Below are 22,079 nucleotides of genomic sequence, written 5' to 3'. Positions count from 1 at the left end.
GCGTCGTAGTAAGGGCAAGTTCCTCTGCGCAGCTCTCTGCGTAAGTGACTCGGTCTGAGAGTAAAAGTGGTGGTGGTGTTTTAGGGGGGGTTTTGGTGATGTTGTTCTTCAGGGGGCATCAGTGTGTTTCACTTTGTTCTGGGCATCACCATGTTGCTATGTGACAACAAAGCCCGAGTCTTTTGTTTTGGGGACGTGAATATGAAAAAAAAAAGAAGCAAGTTGCCTCTGTGTGCTGATATTTTCTCCCCGAAAATAATTAATTTCATCCAATTTACTCAGATCGTACCTTTTGTAAATAACCATATAATATACCATTTATGTGAAAAGAAACTCACGTTGCCAAGACTACAGCTTATATGACCAATTTAGTATAGGTTCAAATGGTGATGCTGTTCCTCTGAAAGCCTTCGGTTTTATATCACGTGATATTCTCTGCTTTTCTTTTTATGTCTCACTTTTGATTTTTGATGCTGAGCTGGTGTCATTAGCCTGTAATGCATTTGGCACACTACACTAAGGGAAACGAGAAAACTTCATGGTCGCATATCAACAAAGTTTACTGTTGCCATGTATGTATGTGTGTGTGTGTGTGTATGTACAGGCATAAACATATTAAAATCGCGATATAACAATGTTGATAATAACCACGACCTTCCACGCGTACTGACATGTGTGTTTGGGCTCTTCCAGCCGGGCCGGTCGTTTTCGGAGATCCCGTCATGGCGGACCAGGAGGAGACGTTTGGCCTCCAAAACTCTCCCGGTGGCTCCGATTCAAGGGAAGCGCAGACCGACAATAAATCAGAGAAACAGAACGGGACCGCGAGCAAATCCCCTTCTTCACAGACAACTTACATCCAGCAGGTCAGTACCGGTCAGTGTGTGTGTGTGTGTGTGTGTGTGTGTGTGTGTGTGTATGTACAGGCCTCACTCTCACTGCCTCCGGCTGCAAACCGAGGGTCACACGTTCACAGCAAACACATATTCGTCTGAGCAGGCGTTTACTCTGCTGCTTCGGACGTGAAAATATCCACAAATGTCTCATAACGAGAGATGGTATGTCTGCTAAAGGGATGGACAAATTATGCTAAAGTACAAAATATGAAAACATGTGCATATCACTTTTTTTGATTAGTCTGCCTTTTTAACAATAGTTAATAAACGGACTGTCGCTGATTGGCTCCAAGAATATGACCAGTGAAAAAATAATTCGAGAAGTTAAAGATTAGAAAGGTTTCGATGCATTTTCGATGATTATCAGCCAAGATTTTGTGTCTTTATGTGGGACTATATTTCTGATAAGCTTCGTAGAATATGCCCATCGTCAGACACAAACCTTATAATTCCCTTTCTAGCAGTCTAGGACAAGTTGTTCTATTTGACCAAACTCCGATGGCCTTGAAAACCATGTGGCTCTTTACAGAATGATGCCTCTGTGTTATGATCTCTTCACAACAAAAGCTACATGACCGCCATGTGGACACTAAGATCTTTTTTTATTTTGAAGGGAATGGAGGGAATAAAAGTATATCTGCACGAGAGGGAACTGTGGTCGAAGTTCCACGAGGTGGGCACCGAGATGATCATCACCAAAGCCGGAAGGTAAGAGGCCAAATTATAAAAATCATTTATGATTGTTGTGCGTCTGATTGGTGGCGGGGGCTCCCTGCGCCATTATGGATTTCATCTGGACCATTTATGAGTTAAAATGTAGACTAGATCCGATTGGATTTTTTTTTCTTCTTCTTGTGTGGGGGATTTGGAGAAAACACAGAGCATCTGGTGGAGCGCTCTGCAACACCACGAGTTGCTTATAACCGTATACGTTTTGAGTCTGAGTGGCCCTGCTGGGAAATACAATGTACCATCGACCGATCAGCGAACTCAGAGAACAAATGCACAAATATTAAATTACATTTTGCAGAGCGTGTTTTTCTGCTGTTTTGCAACCTGTATGTGTGTGTGTGTGTGTGTGTGTGTGTGTGTGTGTGTGTGTGGACGCTTCCTTCCTGCAACACTTTTGCCTGCAACATGTTATGCCAGGACTGTAATGTGTCCCACTGTCAGCTCCATTGCTCCTCTGTCAAAATAACGCACGTCGGCCGAGTGTGAACTTACATATATCCATGATGACCGCTGTTGTCTGATCCCATCAAATGGCCGATGGCACCACACCACTGTGCGTGTGTGTGTGTGTGTGTGTGTGTGTGTGTGTGTGTGTGTTATCAACGTTTATAATTGAACACGGCTTCATCTCAATGTGTTCTCTCCGGCCGCTGGCACGCGGGCTGATGTTCTCTCACAGCTGCACAAAGTCACCATTATATTCCCGTCAGTCATTTCACTCGTTTTTTTGTTTTTTTTGTTATGGCGTGAACCGATATTAACGCAGCAACCGCCCCTCGTCTGCACCCCCCTCTTGCCTGGGAGACTGCATGGCCATATTCACCTCATGCGGGGTTTCTTTCTACCGTGTGTGACTTATACCGAAATGGCACAAATGATTCACTAAAAGGATCCAGCAAACATCTGGCTCACAGTGTTAAAACTTTTTATAATGCGCAGGTCTCACTCAGACATGGAGTTATCTGGAGTTCTAAACCATCTCATGTCAGCTGACTGTAAACAGCGTAGTTTTTTTAATTTTAGTTTAATTTAATTTGGCAAACTTGACTCTTTAAAAATGACCGGAGCTTAATTGCATGATTGTGCAGAGGATTGCACAATGTGGACGTTTTAAAAATGGACAAACTCGGATGTGAAGTCTGCAGTGATTTCTGGCACAGAGCAGAAACCCGTTTGAAAACGCACCAAAGTCTAGTTTTTGCTTGTGTATTATTTTTTTTCCAGATTTGGGACAGAAATACCACACAGCGCTGTAAACCGTTATTTCTTTCCTTCGCAGGCGCATGTTCCCCAGCTTCAAAGTGAAGGTCACGGGACTAAACCCCAAAACTAAATATATTCTCCTGATGGACGTTGTCCCTGCAGACGATCATCGATACAAATTCGCCGACAACAAATGGTAAGTAGATGATAACTTTTCAACTCCAAGAAACGAACCGTTGCTTAATTTTACGCGCAGCGCCTTTAGAAATAATAACGTGGAGGGGGCCACTGTTTGGGCGGTCTCGACTCTGACGTTGGGTTTTCTCCCAACGGGAAAATCTCGCATTGTTTGTCCATGATAGACGAGAATCGGGAGTGAAACGTATCCATTCCCCGAGAATTACGAACTGTGCGTTTCCCAGTGGTTGCCAAGAAATGTGTAGTCCGCCGGGGAGAGACGTCTCTGCCGGAGCTGCATGACGTTCCCGGTGTTGAATAGATGTTTGATGACTTTTCCCTGAAACTGTACCAGTTCTGTGTGCGGCGAGTGCAACAAGACTTCTCTTTCACGGCGGAGCATCAACATGTTTATTTAGTGTCATGTGGATCTCTCCAACCTTAGTCACGAATGCCTCGTTTGGGTCAGAGCCTTTTAATGGGGGGGGGGGGGGGGGGGGGGGGGGGGGGGGGGGGGGGGGGGGGGGGGGGGGCTACGTTGGAGAGGATAAGTGCGTGCCAATACTGCCGATAATGACCTGTCCGGAGCCTGTCCCGGAACTAATTCTCCTCTTGATCTAACGGTGTTTCTGCCATGCTCTAATCTGACCACTGACAAATCCAAAACCAACCTCTCAGAGTGGTTTATATATGATGCACGGGGGCAATTTGATCACTTCATCTATTTGATTTAGAAGTCACAATGCAAAAGGGTTGTTTTTTTCAAGAGTTAAATATAATTGTGCCTTATTGAGTAAATCATATTGTGCAGCATAATTAACGGAGATTGGTCGATAACAGTGTCCGGACTTTTCTTTCAATCCCGGAATTCGTTTGCTCAGTTTAAAAGTGTAAAAGTTCAGTAAATAAATACATAGTATAATAGTCTGCAAAATAACGAGAAAATGTTGTCTCATTAACTTTTGCGCACCACGGACACGGTCCACCTCTCCCAGTGTCGGGCATGTTGGCTGTCAGTGCGGGGTGTTACAGTGTGACTGCTGCTGTGCTCCACGCAGGTCCGTGACCGGCAAGGCCGAGCCCGCCATGCCCGGGAGGCTCTACGTTCACCCGGACTCTCCGGCCACGGGGGCGCACTGGATGAGGCAGCTCGTCTCCTTCCAGAAGCTGAAGCTGACCAACAACCACCTGGACCCGTTCGGACACGTAGGTGCCTATAGCCTATATCATCTATTCTAAAGGGTCCCGGAGAGTGTAATGAAGACCGGACAGTGTGTGGATCAGTCCTGAAATGATTTTGGGTTTTTTTCCCCCTCACGGTTTGTTGATCAGTGGCACTTCATCAGCGTGGCCTCCTTTTTCACATCTATAGGCCTCTATACTTCCTTTACATCCTTCCACAGCTTTTCATTGACTAAATACTTTTTCTTCCTCCTTTTAGTTTCAAAATAGTTATGCATTTGCCTTAAAAAAATGCACATAGCGGGATCAAGACTCACAGAGCTGAATCTGAAAAAAGGATTCGACAAAATATTACATTTAGCGACACTGTGCTTCTTAAGAATAATTACTATTATTATTATTATTATTATTATTATTATTATTATTATTATTATTATTATTATTATTATTATTATTATTATATTGATCACTGTGTAGAGAAAATGATTGATTTATATTCATATTAGGGTTAAACATTTACGTTCGAATGTGTTGGATTCTTAGCACATAAAAGCTTTTGCACCACTTGTACATTAGAATTAAAATCCACATTGAAAGATGGATGGAATTGCGCCCTATACTTGCTTCTTTTTGAAAAAGAAAAAAACTTTAACTTTGCGTAGTTGGGCATCATTAAGGCTGGTTGTTATCCTACAAAAGCTGTATTTTGTGCAAAAATCAAACTACAAAAGCTTATTCATTTTTCTTTAAATATATTTTAATTTTATATTTTTAATCTTTCAACCTCCTCTTTTTTTCTTGTTTATATCATCATTTCTGATACAAATTAGATTTCTTTTGTCTCTGTTGATTTTGAGAAAGAGGGTGCAGGTTTAGAAAATTTGCAGTTATGAAATTACAGTTTATGGAGTTTCATTGAAACTATGTTTGCTGGTGTTGTAAAAAAAAGACAAAAAAACTGTCAAAAAGTCATTGTTTTAAATGTCTTAAAAACTATCAGTTTACAATTTTATAAATCTCATAAAGGAAAAACGCTCTCTAAAATGAGTTTAATTATTTGACCATAAAATGCAAGACAGCTGAAAATGGGAAAATACTGCAGGACCCAACTCACACAATTTGAAATTATTTAAAATAATTCCATCCTCAAACATGATTTCTAACAAATGAAAATAGATGGTAATTTTCCCCAAATCTATTTTTTTATAATAGCTGAGTGAAAGTCATTGTGTTTTAAATGGAAAAAGCTCAAATTACAAAATCTGATTTGCTTTTAGCCTCTTTTTAATCTTGCCAACATTGATGATGAAGTAGAATTACATGTTTGTGTTGAACCAGCAACTTGGAACCTCTCTGGTACTTTTTGTTCCCGATGTTTATTATAGCACCCCCTAGAAGCGTTAAAGTTGACCTCCTGGAAGTCTGCTTTCATTTTTCACTTCTTTTCTCTCTTCTTTTTGCAAAAAGGAAAGAGGCAGTTGCACCCCTTCCATCACTTCCCTTGCCGCCCTTACCAGTGAGGGACGGCATGGTACCCTTTTCCTACCTTTAACTCCTCATTATTCTGAGCTTCGATATCTGGCCTCAGGCTTATTGTTATTACTGTCTTACCCAAAACAGAAAAACACGAGCGTCACTTACTTCATCGCCATGTTTTCAGGCTACAAATGAGACCATGGAGGCAGGTTTTCATAACAAATTTGGAGTCGATGGGCACGCCGAGGCCTAATTAGATCTATTATTCTTGTAGAAACGGAATAGTCAGACAATTAGCTCTCTACCGATGGGCCCTGTCGTTAAAGGAAACAATTATGAGGTAAAGGCACATCAGCGGCAGCCCTGTTTTAATGGGCAGATGTCTGGAAAAGTCGAGGAATTGAATGAAGTCAAAGTTATTAAGAGTGTTCAGCTAATGATGATTAGACGTGTTAAAGTAAATAAGGGTCAACAGGGTTCAGAAAAAGGTTGATTACTTAGGTTGTTTTCTGTGAATGTGTGTGTTTAAGAGGCGGCACTGACTCTTTAAATGAAAAATCTAGTCCCACTTCAATGTGAAAGTTGAATGATGAGTGTATTCCAGTCACTTGAACACAGATGATCAATTATTTACACAGCGACATGGTTCTCTCACTGGTGTCAACCCCCCCCCCCCCCCCCCCCCCCCCCCCCCCCCCCCCCCCCCCCCCCCCCCCCCCCCCCCCCCCCCCCCCCCCCCCCCCCCCCCCCCCCCCCCTTTGTAACATTGGCTGCAGTTTGACACTGGATTTAAAATGCGACTGCTACCAATTATTCCGTTACCAAAGTAAAAGAAAAGAGTGTGTATTGTTTGACACACGCACGCAACCAAAGCCACTAAACCCACATGTCACCTACAGTGCTTGTTGCCCTGCCAGAGCCCAGCTGGTGAAATAAAAGTGGCGCTCAGTCGGAATGTGAGCACTATTGTAACATGCTGGTGCATTTTTGATCGGTTGCAGTGGTTCCCGGCCCCCTCGCCCCCCTTTTGTGCTGGGAGACGACGGCACCAGGGGATTCATAAATGAAATGCTGGTGGCCGGCCAGAAATCCACTCCATCACCTTGTTGGTCCAGCTGGTTGAAATAACCCGAAAGATGATTTATAATTACCGAGAATGAGACACGAGAGCGAAACATAGCGCCGATGTAGATTGGAATCGTGCGGGACGGGCCCCCGGAGCAGACGCCGTTCTGCGGGAAAAAACGTCTGGTAATTAGACACATGTCAGTGGACTGAGCCGGGCCGAGCTCGCAGCTCAGCACTGATGGGCCTAATGGGACACCAGGAGAGCTGAGCCCCACGGGGGCCCGGCGTGTTTGTGTACGTGCAGGGCTGAGTGTGCAAACTTTTACAGATTCAAATTCAAAGGGTTTGAGTACAAGACGGTATTCTTAAAAAAATGACTCTCACGTGACAACTTGTATATAAGAAGAAATGCTGCAGGTTATATCTTCTTTTAGTAAGTATCGTATCGATAGTTTTGAAAGATGTGTTTGTTTGCTTTTTCTAACTTCTTTTTAATCATTGATATTTTCAGGCAGAAAGAGTTGTATCCCTTGGATGCATATTTCTGCACAACCCAACACATTTCCCTGACGTATTGTTTGCAATGTGCTACATGTTCACTCATTTGAAGTTAGTTTTTGCCGATATTTTTTATGTATTGATCAAAGGTTAGTTTCTCCATATAGTTCATTTCACTGACAAATTAGTTGAGGACAGTTTGTTTTTGGTTTTATAGTGAAAAGTACTTTCATTTGCCGTCGTAAACATGCATCTTAATTAAACACCACAGCAGTTGTGGGAAGGACATTTTAGTCAACCACTGAGCTATTTGTTCTGGAGTATTTTTCAACTTTATGCTTCCATTGCATTATATATGGAAATATTATACTTTTGTATCTGTTGTGACTGGTGATCATATTATAAATGATAACCTGTTACTTTCAGTCAAACTGTCCAAAAGCATTGGGGTTTTTTAAATTTTTTTAAATTTTACCTTTATTTTACCAGGTAAGATCAATTGAGAACAGCTTCTCATTCACAATGATGACCTGGTTTGAATGAGCTTCATGTGAAAGTGTTGCTGACTGCTCAGTGCAATGCTAACAAACAATCCAATAGTATAATATATACACTCTGGATGGGGAACATAATGAGTACTCCTATTATACTTTACTACATTTTGCTGCTAAATTAAGTATTTCTCACAATACTTCCTAACACGTAGTCTCCCTTGTTATGGATTTAAGTAAGCAAATCGCTGTTTGTTTTCTTGAATTCCCACCCCCCCAAAAAAATCATTTGTTTTTGTCTCAGGTTTCATACCAAAGCTGCAGTTTCTGCTTTGATCTCCCCCTCAACTCCAAGAATATTTCTCAGTGTTATTCATCCAGCCCCCCTCACTTTGCTCCTGCACTCGTCTCCCTGTCTTCCCACACATGTTTGGGCCAGGAGGGCGGAGTGTGAGGATCGCACTGTTTATATTCGAATGGCAGTGTGCGATGAGCAATAGATGATGGTGTACAAAGCCCGCTAATCCCGAGGCTCGGGGAAACTCTCTGATGTGGTGGGACTTGAAAGCAAAGGGCAGCGGCACGAGACCCAAAGTGATCCCTCACTATCATTAAATGCTATCATCCAGAGGCTGGGAGCGAGGGGGGGTTGGGGGGGAGGGGGGGCAGAGATACTGAGACCCAGGCAGGGCAGCGGCTGGGCCAGGGAGACGAGGCGTGTGCTGGGCCCCCGGTGGGTGGTCCACAGCTCCGCCACTACCCCCCACAACCCCTCTACTAACACACATATACTGGACTTTGGGAACCCGCAGTCAGTGGACCATGCCGTTCTCCAGGGTGAAATGTTCACTTAGAAACTTTCCATGCAACCCCTAATGTGTCTCAGTGGCGGACATTTTTAGCTTCTAAAATCGTGTAATGTGGCGAGTGATGGGTTTGCACTGATGGGGCCTGTTGTTGTGGTCTGTCCGGCTCTCGGACGTCCGTCTGCAGACCTCAAATAAGCCAGCAGTGAATTGACAAAAATACTTTTATCCCCTGCACTGTGTTTCAGATAGTTTGGAGAAGTGCTTTTGTAGAAAGATAAAGCCTCTTATGGAAATCCAAACAGAATGGAAGTGCCGCTCGACAGCTGCACATGCACTGGCATAACTTTTACACCACAGGATCTAAGATAATCCCAGACTTAAATTTGAAAATCGAGACAAATTTACCAGGAATACAGCAGAGATTCAAATTTTTCAGTCTAGGAATTATATTCTCAGCTCAACCTGTTATTGTAGATTTGTAATATTTTGCAATAGACAATTTTCCATATGCAAGTCGGCCACTCCTCAACAGCCTGCATATCTCAAGAGATACGCTCAGCAAACCCTGACTGATATTTTTCTGCACAGGGTCAGTCATATCCATTCAATCATCTTGCGTCCACGTGGTGCTCGGCAGGCAGACGACACACATTTTCTACCCATCACAATAACCTACTGCACCATGAAATTGGATCAAGTTTGACTGGAAATGAATAACGGACGACTATTGTATCATCTGTGTAGGCCTCTATGGTTCAATTGGCTGCAAGAAAGGACCACGGGGTTATGACTGTGTAATGATGTGGGGATGCCCCCACAGGTACTGGGGGTCAGGGCGATCCCTTGTCTCTTTCTCAGGCTGGCAGTGAAAGGCAGGTACAAAAACAACCTTTTGAGATAACAGATAAGAGGAATGCCTCTGGGACAGAGAAGTGTGTGTGTGTGTGTGTGTGTGTGTGCGGGGGGGGGGGGGGGGGGGGGGGGGGGGGGGTGAAAAAGGGAGGGGGAGTTGAGAGGAAGGGAAGAAAAAAACCCTATTTTTTTAAATCTATGAATGTGAGTGGATCTAGTGAAAATAAAAACCATTAGATTTCCACAGGGCTGACGACCGTGACCCCCTGTTCCGTCAAAACAATTAGACTTAAGACCCACGGATGAGAGGGCCTCAAAAGAGAAGTTCAAGGCTCAAGTTCAGCTGTGCGGACCGCGTCTCTGTGTCGCCACTGGTCGCAGTCGTCACTTAGCGTGGACTGGGTTACACGCTCACGTGCGTCTGTGACTCTGCTTGACATGTGGTGTATGGTGAATGGCTTTTAATGCACTTTTCAGGCTGAAAGTCAGACCTTTATGAGGAGTGGGCCTTCTGCAGAAATACATCTCAAAAAAAGAAAGGAAACACCACATTATTTAATTTTTTTATGAAACAGTAAAAATGTCATTACCTTTTGGGGTGCAATAAAAGTTTTACCTTTAGTAAAACATGTATTTATTTATTTTTAAGTATACTTATGCTGTTTTTGACTGAGAAAGTTCATCATCATTGACTTATTGAGGCTCTGTGTGATTGATGGATTATATTTCCTCATCTTTTTTCTCATTTTTGTTCTTGTTATTGTTGTTGTTTGGGCCTCTTTTGCCTGAGTTCATGAACTTTTCTGTAAAAGAGTGACTGACATCATTTGATCTTGGTGAAGCATTTTATCATTGTGCTCATTCATGTCTTGTATACGTTTGCATTTAAATTTGGTTGTTATTGAACTGAGCACTGACATGTTCTGCAATGCGCATTTTAGCCCACAGACTCTGCTCCAGCGTGTACAGATCTCAAATGCAAACGTGAAAAGGGCAACATAAACATCAATAACCTCCAAACTATCAAAAGAGTTATCATGCATGTTGCCAAAACAAGCATTTGAGGGCGAAATATATATAAATATACATTGAACGGGCCCGAAGACAACGACGGTGTATGTTGCTCATTCTGTCACCGCAGCAAGTTTTTATTTTTAGAAAGTTTATTTGAATTGCATTAATTGATTACATTTTTTTTTTTTTAAACCAACTCTGTGACTAATCTCCACGTCTTTCTTGATCGTAGATCATCTTAAATTCAATGCACAAGTATCAGCCGAGGATCCACATCGTGAAGGCGGATGAGAACAACGGCTTTGGCTCCAAAAACACGGCCTTCTGCACCCACGTGTTCCCCGAGACCGCGTTCATCGCGGTCACGTCCTACCAGAACCATAAGGTAAAGTCTCCACGCACCCTCGGGGGTGATGTTGTGAGTGGGTTTCTACCGCCGGCAGACGGACGCGGCTCAAATTACAAGGCGCATTTTAACAGGCAAAGATAAAAACGCAGAAACAAACCGGAACATGATGCACATTTTAAAACGGGACTGTAAAAAAGTTCTTCAATTTATCTTTCAAATAATACTTTTTAGAAAACACCGCCTTTAATTGGTATAATTAATAACGCCACTCATAAAGGCCCTCGTTTGAGTTATGGCAATTTCTCCTGACAGCAGACCGCATCGTCTGCGAGGTCAAAGTGAAGCATGTCGCTATCAGCTGGAACCGTCTGATATCACACGGAGTCACTGACAGACGAGGGGGAAGCTGCAGATACTCGGCCAGACGACGTCCGACCTCAAGAGACTTTCTTTCTTTTAAAGTCCAAAGTTACATGTGGAATTACAGCGCAAAGATGATACTGAAACAACTCTGCTCGATGAACTCGTAGCCTCCATCTACAAATACTTCTGATAATAATGATGATAGTGGTACTGCTGCTAATAATAATAACATAATATATAATAATAATAACACTAGCACGTCTACCTTTTAAAACTACAACCACTATACTAATAGTAGTTATAATAATGATACCAATATAGTACAACTAATAATGATAAAACACGGCATGAATACTTTTACAAAAACGACTAAACCAAGAATATAAGAATAATAACCCATTTCCAAATATTTGTATTTATTATTTTAATTAAAATAGTAATACCATAATATCAACACGAACAAAAAGATAATAATAATACGTCAAGGTTGTTATAAAAGATCTAAAATAAACGGGTCGTTGTGCAGCCTGGTTCATTATGCAACTCTACTATTTGAAATATTCTTGTTTCGGTTTCTTGGTGAGTCTTGTTTGCATAATGGCAGGACAAAAAAGGTGTATTTTGTATTAACCTGATTGCCACATTACTAGATCATATATGGTGTATTATTTATCGTATTAATTTTTTTCTGAATGGTCCTTTGCGTGTTATTGGTGGATGCGCAACACAAAACTGCAGGTTACTGCCGGTTCTGCTGCTCTGGTTAAAAAGATAAAAACAGGACATGTCGTTTCATTTGTAATGGTATCTGTCTGTCTGTCTATATAAATCATAAATTAAAGCATATGATGCAATTCATATGATAACAATAATAATATTTCCCTTACACTATAAAGTTAATGAATATAAAAGTTGTCACGCTGTTACCATCCACGTGTGTGTGTGTGTGTGTGTGTGTGTGTGAGAGAGAGAGAGAGAGAGTTGAACTCCTGGAAGAAAAAGGGTTTAGTCTATAATAACACGAAATTAAAGTTTAACGTTCAAAACCTACTCGTGTTTCCTCGAGGCCGTGCAGCCTCCCAGTTAAAGTTGGACTTGCGTTTTTAAGACTTGAGGCAAGAAGCAGAAATAAAACTCTTGTGTTTACTCTGTGTCCAAATTTCTGGGGAAGGAAAAAAAACATCCCGGGAAAACAGTTATCAGCGTCTGTTTAACATCATTTAACCAATGTTGGTCTCCGTGTTTTTAGTTTGGGAGGGGGGGGGGCATATGGCAGAAAGGGGCGAAAAGCTCATAATGTCCCCGCGGCCAATCGGAGGCCTCCGCGCCTCTGGGCACAGGAAGCGCAAAATGACCGACATTCTGAAGAAACCATTCATTATTTTTCGAACATGTTGTTGGGGGCTGAGATCGTAACCCCGGGGCTAATTATTGGGGCTTTCCAGAACTGCAGAAAAACAAGCATTTCTGATTTCCAGACGAGGTGCCACGACTGTCTAATCAAACGGTCTGACATCTGCTGGAACGATACGAGCTGCAGGCAGGCATGTGTCCAATTCACCTGTTTGACTCACAGCTCATGAAAACGGTCAGCGTCTCTGCTTTCATCAGTCTTTCCTAATTTAAACATTTCATTTTTTTCCCAAGCAGTGTTTTCTGAAATGAATTTCTCCAGAATTTTGTTGAACTGAAAAACATCAAATCTCTTTGCAAATTATATTTAATGAATCATACATCGAGTTCTTCGCTGCTCGAAGCTGAAATAGCAGCGAGCATCTGGAATTATGTTTCATACAGGCCTCCGTTATTTTTAATGAGCATAGTTTGGACACAGTCTCTATAGTCTTTGAAGTTGTGAATGCATTTCCCCTGATTTTCTTGAGTCTACTCCCAAATTAACAGTTTTCATATTCTGCACTCCAGATTATTTCCATTCTCTGAGCCCCAGTCAGCGGGAGATAACACATGTGTTTTGCAATATATATATATATATATTTCATCTGCAAACTGACCTCAGGCTATCACTTTGGAATGGGTGATTATTTGTAGAGATGCATTTCTTCTTGGATCACTTGCAGAGGATAAAAGAGAGTGCAACAAGACCTTTTTTTATTCCAAACTTTAAAAAAGAAAAGAAAAGAAAAAGACAAAACAATGTGTAAGTGCTCTGCCAGGCTGCGTGTGTTTGCAGAAAGTGTCACACGAGAGATTTCTACAAGGTTTGGTGAAAGTGTCAGCCAGCGTGCAGACAAACCTCCGGTCTTGTCAGAAAGCTGGAAGCACACGAGAGCTGCCAACTAATTACCTGCCAGAAAGCCACCTCTCGTGAGAGGGATATCCCTGGATTGCACTGCGGTTGGCTCACAAAATAAATCCCTGCTCTTTTGGGGTTGTTGTTTTTTTTTTTGATACTGAAAAACATAAAGTCATATATTAGATCACATTATTTGCATCTGTCAGTCATCTGCAAAACGACCCCGCCGAGCCAAAGGCCGTCAAATGTAACGTTATAAATTACGGAAAGAAAATATGTATTATTGAGACGTGCTTTTATTGAAGTGTTTAGCTTAGGATCCCTAAAAGCATCTTAGGTTACTGGGAATGTGATCTATTATTCCACTCTCTCTCCAATGACTTGTAAGGAGTTAGTTGCATCCAAAGAAACTTCAGAACAAAGCTCCTGAGATACTGCCATCGCATAAATCTCGAGCGGAGGAGACTCTGTTGTGAGTCTAACGGAAATGTTGCCTTCAAATCACTGCAAACACTTTTGGGGACAATTGTTGTTTGCTAATTTTCAGTGGTGCCACACAACCTTTTAGAAACACTTAAGCTCTCGTGATGAGGTATAACGCCACGAATGGTTTTCACTGCAGAGTAAATGTCACTAATGTTAAGTGTGTTCTTTGTTTGCAGATAACCCAGCTGAAGATTGAGAACAACCCCTTCGCCAAAGGTTTTCGTGGAAGCGATGACATGGAGCTGCACAGGATGTCCAGGATGCAAAGGTAGCTGTGGAAAATGTTTACAGATTTACTTCAACAGTGTATTAGTAAAGTATTTCTTTAGTTGATCCTGGCCTCGGATACATGGAAGTGTTGACGCGAGCTCGATGGTGTCAAACGAGTAGATGCATGTCGCCGCGACTAGGCAGGCATCACTGACATCCACGGTCACACACTGTCACTTAACGGGCCCCACTTTGATCCTTCAGTCGCCCCAGTGTCAGCCAGTTGTGAGTGTTATATTCAGTGATGTAAGTGTATTTCTTGACCTTCGGCCAGTTTTCGTGCCAAAGACTTTTATGGCTGATCTGGAAGAACCTCTGAAGCACAACTGCAACATCTCCTTTCCGCACTATTACTACCAGGATGTTCTAACTGCGCGTGTGTGTGTGTGTGCGTGTGCGTGTGTGCGTGTGTGTGTGTGTGTGTGCGTGTGCGTGCGTGTGCGTGCTGAACTGGTGGTATCGTTTGGTCCAGCAGCCAAGGCAGTACACGACCACATTGCTCTTTCTCTCTGTTATTCAGTCCAGATGAGGGATGGAGTCCATACTGCACGGGAAACACTTTTTCAAAGGACAAAATCTGGTTTCTAAACTCACAGCCCCCGCCACCATCCTCCTCCCCTTTGGGCAGCCAGTACAGACGCTCTGTGTATTCAAATGTACAAATCCCATATCGTACAGTCCTATACACTGGAAGAGCAGCTTGCCGTTTTCCACGAGGTGCTAAAGTTCTGCTTCTTTCCCAGAACCTTCACTCTCTGAGCCACAGAGTAAAGTAATTAAGCACTTCAGATTAGTGTCGTGATTTATGCGGCAGAGAAACCCCCTTGGACAGTGGTACACTTGATTGTATCGGACACACGTTAAGTTACTTTAAGTAGGTGCGTGCCACGAGATAATACGACATTTTAAATGAAATGAATTTCACCTTTCAAAGCTTGCAAATATATAGAGGTTGGCGGGAGTCCAAAACCACAATATCAGTCTTCTTACTTGCCATTGTCCGATCCTGCCAAGTACAGTAAGCTATCCGCGTCTGCTCTTGGTTACAGTTTTGAAGGGAGAGCTTATTGCGAAAACCAGGTCGCCGTTTCAACTTAAACGATCCCTGAAATCAAAGACTTAAAAGTAGCAAAAATGATCTATTGATGGATCCCGTGGATTAATAGGAGTGAAATACACGCAGGCATTTTCACTGGAAAGGGTTTTCCCCAGAGGAGTGTCTCTCTCTGTGTGTCCTGAGCCTGCGTGATTCACTCTTGGTGAACAAGGAAATGTACAGGTTTAAAACTACTTACTCCTAATTTTGTTGTTATTTAATAGAAACCTGTCACCGTCTGTCTGTACATAGTACCAAGGAGTATCCAGTGGTGCCTCGCAGCACAGTGCGACAGAGGGTGGGCTCCAGCCAGAGCCCGTTCAGCGGGGAGGTCCAGGGCATGGGCACCCCGAGCACCCTGAGCTCCCAGTTCTCGCAGTGTGAGAACGGCGTCACGAGCACCTCACAGGACCTGTTGCCCCCGTCGGGGTCCTACCCCCTGCCACACGAGCACGGCCAGGAGTACCACTGCATCAAGAGGAAAGGTAGGAGACTCTACGGCAAAAGATTGAAGTTGATGGGGGAACATCACACGTAGATCAAATATGATAAACCGTAAATATGCCTGAGTTTGCCCTAATGACAAATATGTGATCTCTTGTTTGATAGTTTTTTGTATACGACCAAAAACATATGATTCTTTTTATTTCTATGTATGTTTATGAAACAGATATGTCAATAAACTAGCAGACACAAAGTATATAACATATGCTGGGCATAAAAGGGACAATAATCATGCACGCAAAACATACTCAACAAAAATGGTGTTTATATACAAATGTACATACATTTGTCTTTATCAAAGTCATTAAATTATTTGTAGAGTTGTGGGGGTAAATTTGTGTTGATGAACGAAATGAAAAGATAATAATGCATTATTCCAAAAAAGGTTTGTCAAAACTGGTGACCTTGTCTGACTTCTCCATATCATAACTGAAAGAGAACAATTGAGTAACACCGTTCTTTAACTCTGTCACTCTATCCACAGTGGAGGATGACTGTCACTCCGGTGAGCACAGCTATAAGAAAGCCTACCTGGAGAGCTCGTCCAGCGAGGAGGACCATTACTACCGTCCCGTCGGCTACGCCCAGAGCCTCGGCCTGGCCGGTGGGCCCTACCGCAGTGAGTCCAGCCAGCGGCAGGCCTGTATGTATGCCAGCGCATCGCAGGGAGCCGAGCCTGTGCCCAGTTTGGAGGATATCAGCTGCAACACCTGGGCCAGCGTCTCGCCCTACGGGAGCTGCTCTGTCACCACCATGCAGCCAATGGAGAGGCTGCCCTACCAGCACTTCTCCGCTCACTTCACCTCAGGATCTCTGGTGTCCAGACTCGGCGGGGTTGGGGGCCACGCCTCACCGCAACTGGGCGACGGCCACCACGCAGCCATGTACCAGAGCTCCATGGCCCACCAGACTCTGGGCCGCCAGTGCAGTCCCGGCGCCGGGATCCAGTCATCGACATCGGGCCTGCAGGGAAACGAGTACCTCTATACACACGGCATCCCACGTACATTATCGCCACACCAGTACCACACTGTTCATAGTGTCAGCATCATGCCAGAGTGGAACGAAAACAGCTAAAAGAGCTTTTTCAACCCCACGCCCCCGACAGATGAAAGGAAAAAAAACAAAAAAGGACCAAAATAAGACAGGGTTTAGATGATTTTATATTTATATTTGTAGAGATGCTGTTCATCTTGATCAGATCAGTGTTCGTTCACTTACAGCAGTGGATATTTGCGAGCTGGTGTTTACTAGGAGGGCAGGCATCTCGACATCTTGACTTAAATTGTTGTGATAGCGTCGGCACTTAAGAAAACGACATGAGCATGAACAAAGGGGAGATGGACCAGTACTGACACAAAGACTTCTCAAGTGCAGACAAAGAGAACACAGGGGAAATGCAAGACTCTGATCAGAAGAAGAAAATGCTTCAGATGCTTTGCTTCCAGTTCCCTGGTTGATTGTGTCTTTGTGCAGTGTTGGGGTTTTGGGGGGGGTGGGATGTTTCAGAGACAAGGGAATATGTTTTCACCATTTTTTTGTACAAAACTCTTCTTTTGTTCCCATGTCCCGAGTTCATGTAAAAAGAAAAAGGACGTCTTCTGTCACGTTAGCTTGAGTCCTCAAATTCTTTTAAAAGTTTTTTTTGTAGTTTACAACTTACTTTGTAGTAAAAATGCTATGAAATGAATGGAGTATTAGTTGAATTTGAATAGGCAAATGGGAGCTTTTGTTGTGGCTGTTTGGTGAATTTGCGTGCTCTTAAATATGTAAGAAGGGTTATTTGGGCCTTCTGCTGCAGGATACATTTACAGGCAGGTCAAAAATTTAAAAAAAAAGACACACACCAGCAGAAGTCACACTTCAATTCAACTTCTGGCAGACGCCCGTTCTTCAACATGCAAACTGGCGTCAGTGCTACAACAGAGCATAAAAGATAATGAAGTGCAACAATGTAGACAATGTAATTAACATGCCATTAAAGAGTACAGTAAAACTTTAAATGTTGACCTTATTTTCCCCATGTAATGTCATCGTGATCCAAGATTTACAGTAATTAACTAACATACCACTCCATTTGCAGGGTGTACAGACGTCCAGTGTTGTCCAGTCAAGCTGTGATATTTGGAAGCAAACTGTCATTTTACCAACATGCAACTCCCCTTATTTTTTTAGGTATATTAACGCTTAATATAATAAAACCTTATTATAAATGTGATGAAATTGCTGCTGTTTCGTTCCAGTTGATTAGGGAAACAGATAATTGTTGGACTTTCCAACAAGTACAAATACAATACTTTGAAGCTCTGCTTTGTTTCATTTCGGATACTTTTTACATCGTACACTATGCACTATGTACTTACCTGCATAGTACTTCAAATTCAGGTGTTGGTGTCTCAAACACATTATCATTCACGGTACCAATCATTACAGATTGCTAACTTTACCTTTTAAACTGGAACAGTGCTCCTGCATGATACAGCGGTGAAATTCTAATTTGAATGGGATGAATAAGGATAGGATCTGCTTTTTGGTAAACTGTATTGATGACTGCCTGCCATCAATAAACATAGCATGCAAAAAAAAACTTGAAATCTGAGATTTCATATTTGCCCTTGTTCCAGTTTTCTAATCAGCAAAAAAGCTTAACTGAACGAAACTAAACATACGTTGGGAAACGAAGAGAAAGAAAAGATTTTGGAAATATTTCAGTTGGCTCAAAAAACAAAACGTGTCATAAGTTTTGACACATTGTTATGTCGCAAGCAAAAGGAAACCATGGTTTTAAGTATAAATGTAGAATTTAGGACAAAGAAACTGCATATTTTTCAATTTAGATTGTAGCCTTTGAAACACTTCACATACTTGACAGTTACCATACGTATACAGAGATGTTGGTCATCCTTTGATATGGAGAGATAAGCTACAGCATTGCAATTTCAGATCATTTGACAACGATCTTCCCATCTAAAACAACATAAATGTCCTATTTCTGATATAACAGCCCTGCAATTTCTGAAGGTCATTTTGTTTGTGTGTGTGTGTGTGTGTGTAAGCTCTGATTGTGTGTTTCATGCAGTCTCATGTTGTACCCAGTGAATGTTGTACCCAATGTGTGTGCGCTCTCACATGTAGAGTATTAATCCTCAAGATGGCACTTCTCTGACAATCAAACTAAATCAACGTGGAAAGCAGTTGGACAAACTAAATAATCTACTCTATACACAAAGGCAAAGGTCGGTCTCACGCTCAAATTAGTGTGTGTTAGAGGTACAGCACGTTTTACATGTGGACAAAGATTAATTTTTAAAGGCTTGTAGTCGATAGAATGTTATTTGTCAATAGTATTTATTTTTCAACTATGTAAATCTGCCTGCTTCTGCATGTATCAAAGATAGAATGTCCAATGTCTTTTTTTTATAGCCTGTTTTTTTTATTATTGTTTATAGGATTTTCTAATCACACTTATGTAGAAAACAGAAGATTGCTAGACGGCTGTCGAAAAAGTATCAGAATAAGATTGAAACACATGAATAATGTTGTAAATAAACATGTACATATACAGAATACCTGCAATAAATCTAAAAACATGAACATATTGTTCTTTTGTCTCTTTTTTTCAGGAAAAAATGCATTTCTGCTGTCGGGAAGTGTTTTTAATTATTTTTGGCAGACTTGGACCACACCTCTCCTATGTTGGCAAGTCCACACAGCTTCACTGACTCTCCTGTTAGCATTGCTGCACCCGTCTGGACGAGTTAAAGGATATCTTTATCATTCTTATTAATACTGTACATGTAGTGTGGTGACATCCACCCACCTTCAGTCTGTAACAGCGGGGCCTTTAAACTGTGCAGTTTGTAAACCAAACATTGTTTGTACATATCACATGCAAATTAACATCAGTTCAACTCAGTCCTTGGCAGCAAGTTGTGACACTTTGGCAGTCCTTTACCCCACAGATAATTGAGTAAGAGAAACACCATGTACCATTGCATGTGTGAGTAAGTTGAATCCTGTTGTATTTCTGTTCTAAAAATAATTAGTGATACTATCTGATGGAAAACACATGCTGTGACGTCACTGACTGAGGTGTGACCACCAGAGGTAGGAATTACAAATCACATTTACAAATGTTCATTCGAGTTGTTTGGTTCACTTCATTTTATCTCTGATGGCGTCAGCCATTCACTTTCAGCAAAACAATCAAATCGTTGTTCGAACCCTCAGTATTTATATCAGTAAACTAATGGTTACTGTTCTTATGCCACCACAACATTCTTTGCTGATTGAGACGGACTCACACTCACTCACACTTTTGCTTCAGTACTAAACTTAGACCAATTTTAAAATGTCAGCTACTGATTATCTGCGACAGCTATTATGTAAAACATGATTGTGTCCGTCATGAACGAGGAGGTGATGTACTTGTGTATCATGACTGAGCTAACGTCAGTGCTCTAAGGCTATCACTGCTGCTACGTTCACACCTGCCATCCAAACTACTCCAGGGTACAATGCTTAGTTTGAAAACTCGTCTATTCTACTACTAAATAAGACCACGGTTTACAAAATGAACATCATGCTGTATTGAACAAGACTTGAAACTAGCGATTGAGGGCATAAACTCCTCAGGAAAATATTTTCTTATGTTATATCAAGTGAGACGAAGGTTAATTTTCCCGTAACTTCTACAGAAACCAGGGAGTCGCCCCCTACTGGTGATTCCACAGAATACAGGCGTCAGGCACTTCCGCATTGGCTTCATCTTCCCGACACAGTGACGACGTTTGTTTTTCTATACAGACTATGATCGCAACTCGACTACCAGCTGTGAATGAAAAATGTCGGAAACACTAACTGTCGGTAACAGTTCCACCTTGTCGGTCGTTGGTCCAAGAAAAAAATCCCTGGTTTACTTTTCACCATTGACATTTCTCATTCGTAGTATTTTCTGTAACTAGGCAACTGACTGCAGAGTAGACAATCCACTTCCTGTTTACAGCGGCAAGCACTAGTGTACGTGAATGGTCACGTGAAATGCGTTTTCGGGCATGTTAGTATGGACATAGATTAGTTCTGATACTGGATGGGCATGGACAGAGTGTGAACTCTCATGGTCTGACTGCACTGCAAGAGTGGATTTATTAGTTTCCTCAGAAGATGCCTAGAATAAAGAAACCTTTCAGGCTACACTTGGTTGTTAATTCACTGTCATTTGCTTTTTTTCTCGTGGAGAATTTCTATGGAGTCCGACAATGAGGCAGCGTGCAGGACACCGAAATCAAAGCAGATAAATGGAATTCAACCACCATTACTTTTTATTGGTGACGCAGTTGCTTTTCCACAAAAAAGGGCCTATTGTGTTACAATTTGGGACAATTGGACTTTCACGCTTTTACCCGTGAAGTAAGAGAGTGTCCGAAATGGGAAGAGGCTTTCATGTCGCATACGTCCACTCTCAGTGGTGGCCTTGAAGTTTGATGTTGTGTCTAATGCTGCAGCTACAGGTGCGTCAAACTTGTTTAGCCCTGGCCAGCAAAAAATAATACACTACCAAGGGACAAACAAGAACAGATTTGTGTCAAACCTGCGACACACAGAGGGAGACTCTCGTACTACGGGCACGTTGGTATGACGGAAAGTGGGCCGGCTTTTCAAATTTCCCATAGTATCCCATGGGAAGGTTCAACACAATAGTGGCGTCAAATACTGTATGTATAGTAGACAAAATATGAGACTGTATTACAATCTTGTATCCGCTCCTTTATCAAAGCTGTTTATGAACATTTTTACATTGTGCAGCAAATTATGGTTTATCACAGAAAGTACCAAACACTACATTGTCCATTTCCCTTCCCCCTTTTACTTGACCCTTCAGTATCTTGGTTTCTTCTTCTATTTGTCTTTCACTGTGCTACCCATCCCCTCTGCCTCTTTGGCTCCTTTACTCCCCGTGATCCCATTCCCAATCCCTCCATCTACCCCTCCACTCTCTCTACCACCCCATGGCCAAACACACTGACCTAGACTCCCCAGTCTGCTTTGATGTGAGTGATGTGACCCCTGCGCTCCAGATGCCCCTACACCGCCGGTCTTATCCTCTCCGAGAGCCGGCACAGCCCACAGAGAGGGCCAGTCATTAACCCCATACAACCGGGGCCTCCCATCCACTGCTTAAACACATGATGTATCACAACACCCACCCCCATGCATCTCCCTCAGATTCACCCAAACATGCATGCGTGGGTGAGGCGCGATGATGCAATAGGCTCTTTAAACATTTAAAGAACAGGTCAGCATTTCAAAGGGGAGAGCTGGAACCTTTGCCCACCTCTTCGGTTATCATGGTCAGCGCT

At 42.4% G+C, this 22,079-nt stretch overlaps 1 protein-coding gene across 1 annotated transcript in view; it reads left to right on the top strand.

Annotated features, from left to right (window-relative positions):
• Positions 1-19,286, top strand: part of tbx5a (T-box transcription factor 5a) — a 19,775-nt gene extending 489 nt beyond the window's left edge. Inside the window, exons 2-9 of the mRNA XM_035609263.2 lie at positions 694-866; positions 1,510-1,604; positions 2,908-3,027; positions 4,067-4,214; positions 10,631-10,783; positions 14,027-14,118; positions 15,469-15,701; positions 16,205-19,286. Coding sequence (XP_035465156.2) covers positions 723-866; positions 1,510-1,604; positions 2,908-3,027; positions 4,067-4,214; positions 10,631-10,783; positions 14,027-14,118; positions 15,469-15,701; positions 16,205-16,797 — 1,578 coding nt within the window. The 5' untranslated portion in view covers positions 694-722 and the 3' untranslated portion in view covers positions 16,798-19,286. The remainder of the gene's footprint in view (positions 1-693; positions 867-1,509; positions 1,605-2,907; positions 3,028-4,066; positions 4,215-10,630; positions 10,784-14,026; positions 14,119-15,468; positions 15,702-16,204) is intronic.
• The last annotated feature ends 2,793 nt before the right edge of the window (positions 19,287-22,079 follow it).

This window comes from Scophthalmus maximus, chromosome 20 (assembly GCF_022379125.1).
Source record: "Scophthalmus maximus strain ysfricsl-2021 chromosome 20, ASM2237912v1, whole genome shotgun sequence".
Lineage (NCBI taxonomy): Eukaryota > Metazoa > Chordata > Actinopteri > Pleuronectiformes > Scophthalmidae > Scophthalmus > Scophthalmus maximus.
The sequence above is the reverse complement of the archived record's forward strand: the minus strand, read 5'-3'. Positions and strand labels throughout refer to the sequence as shown.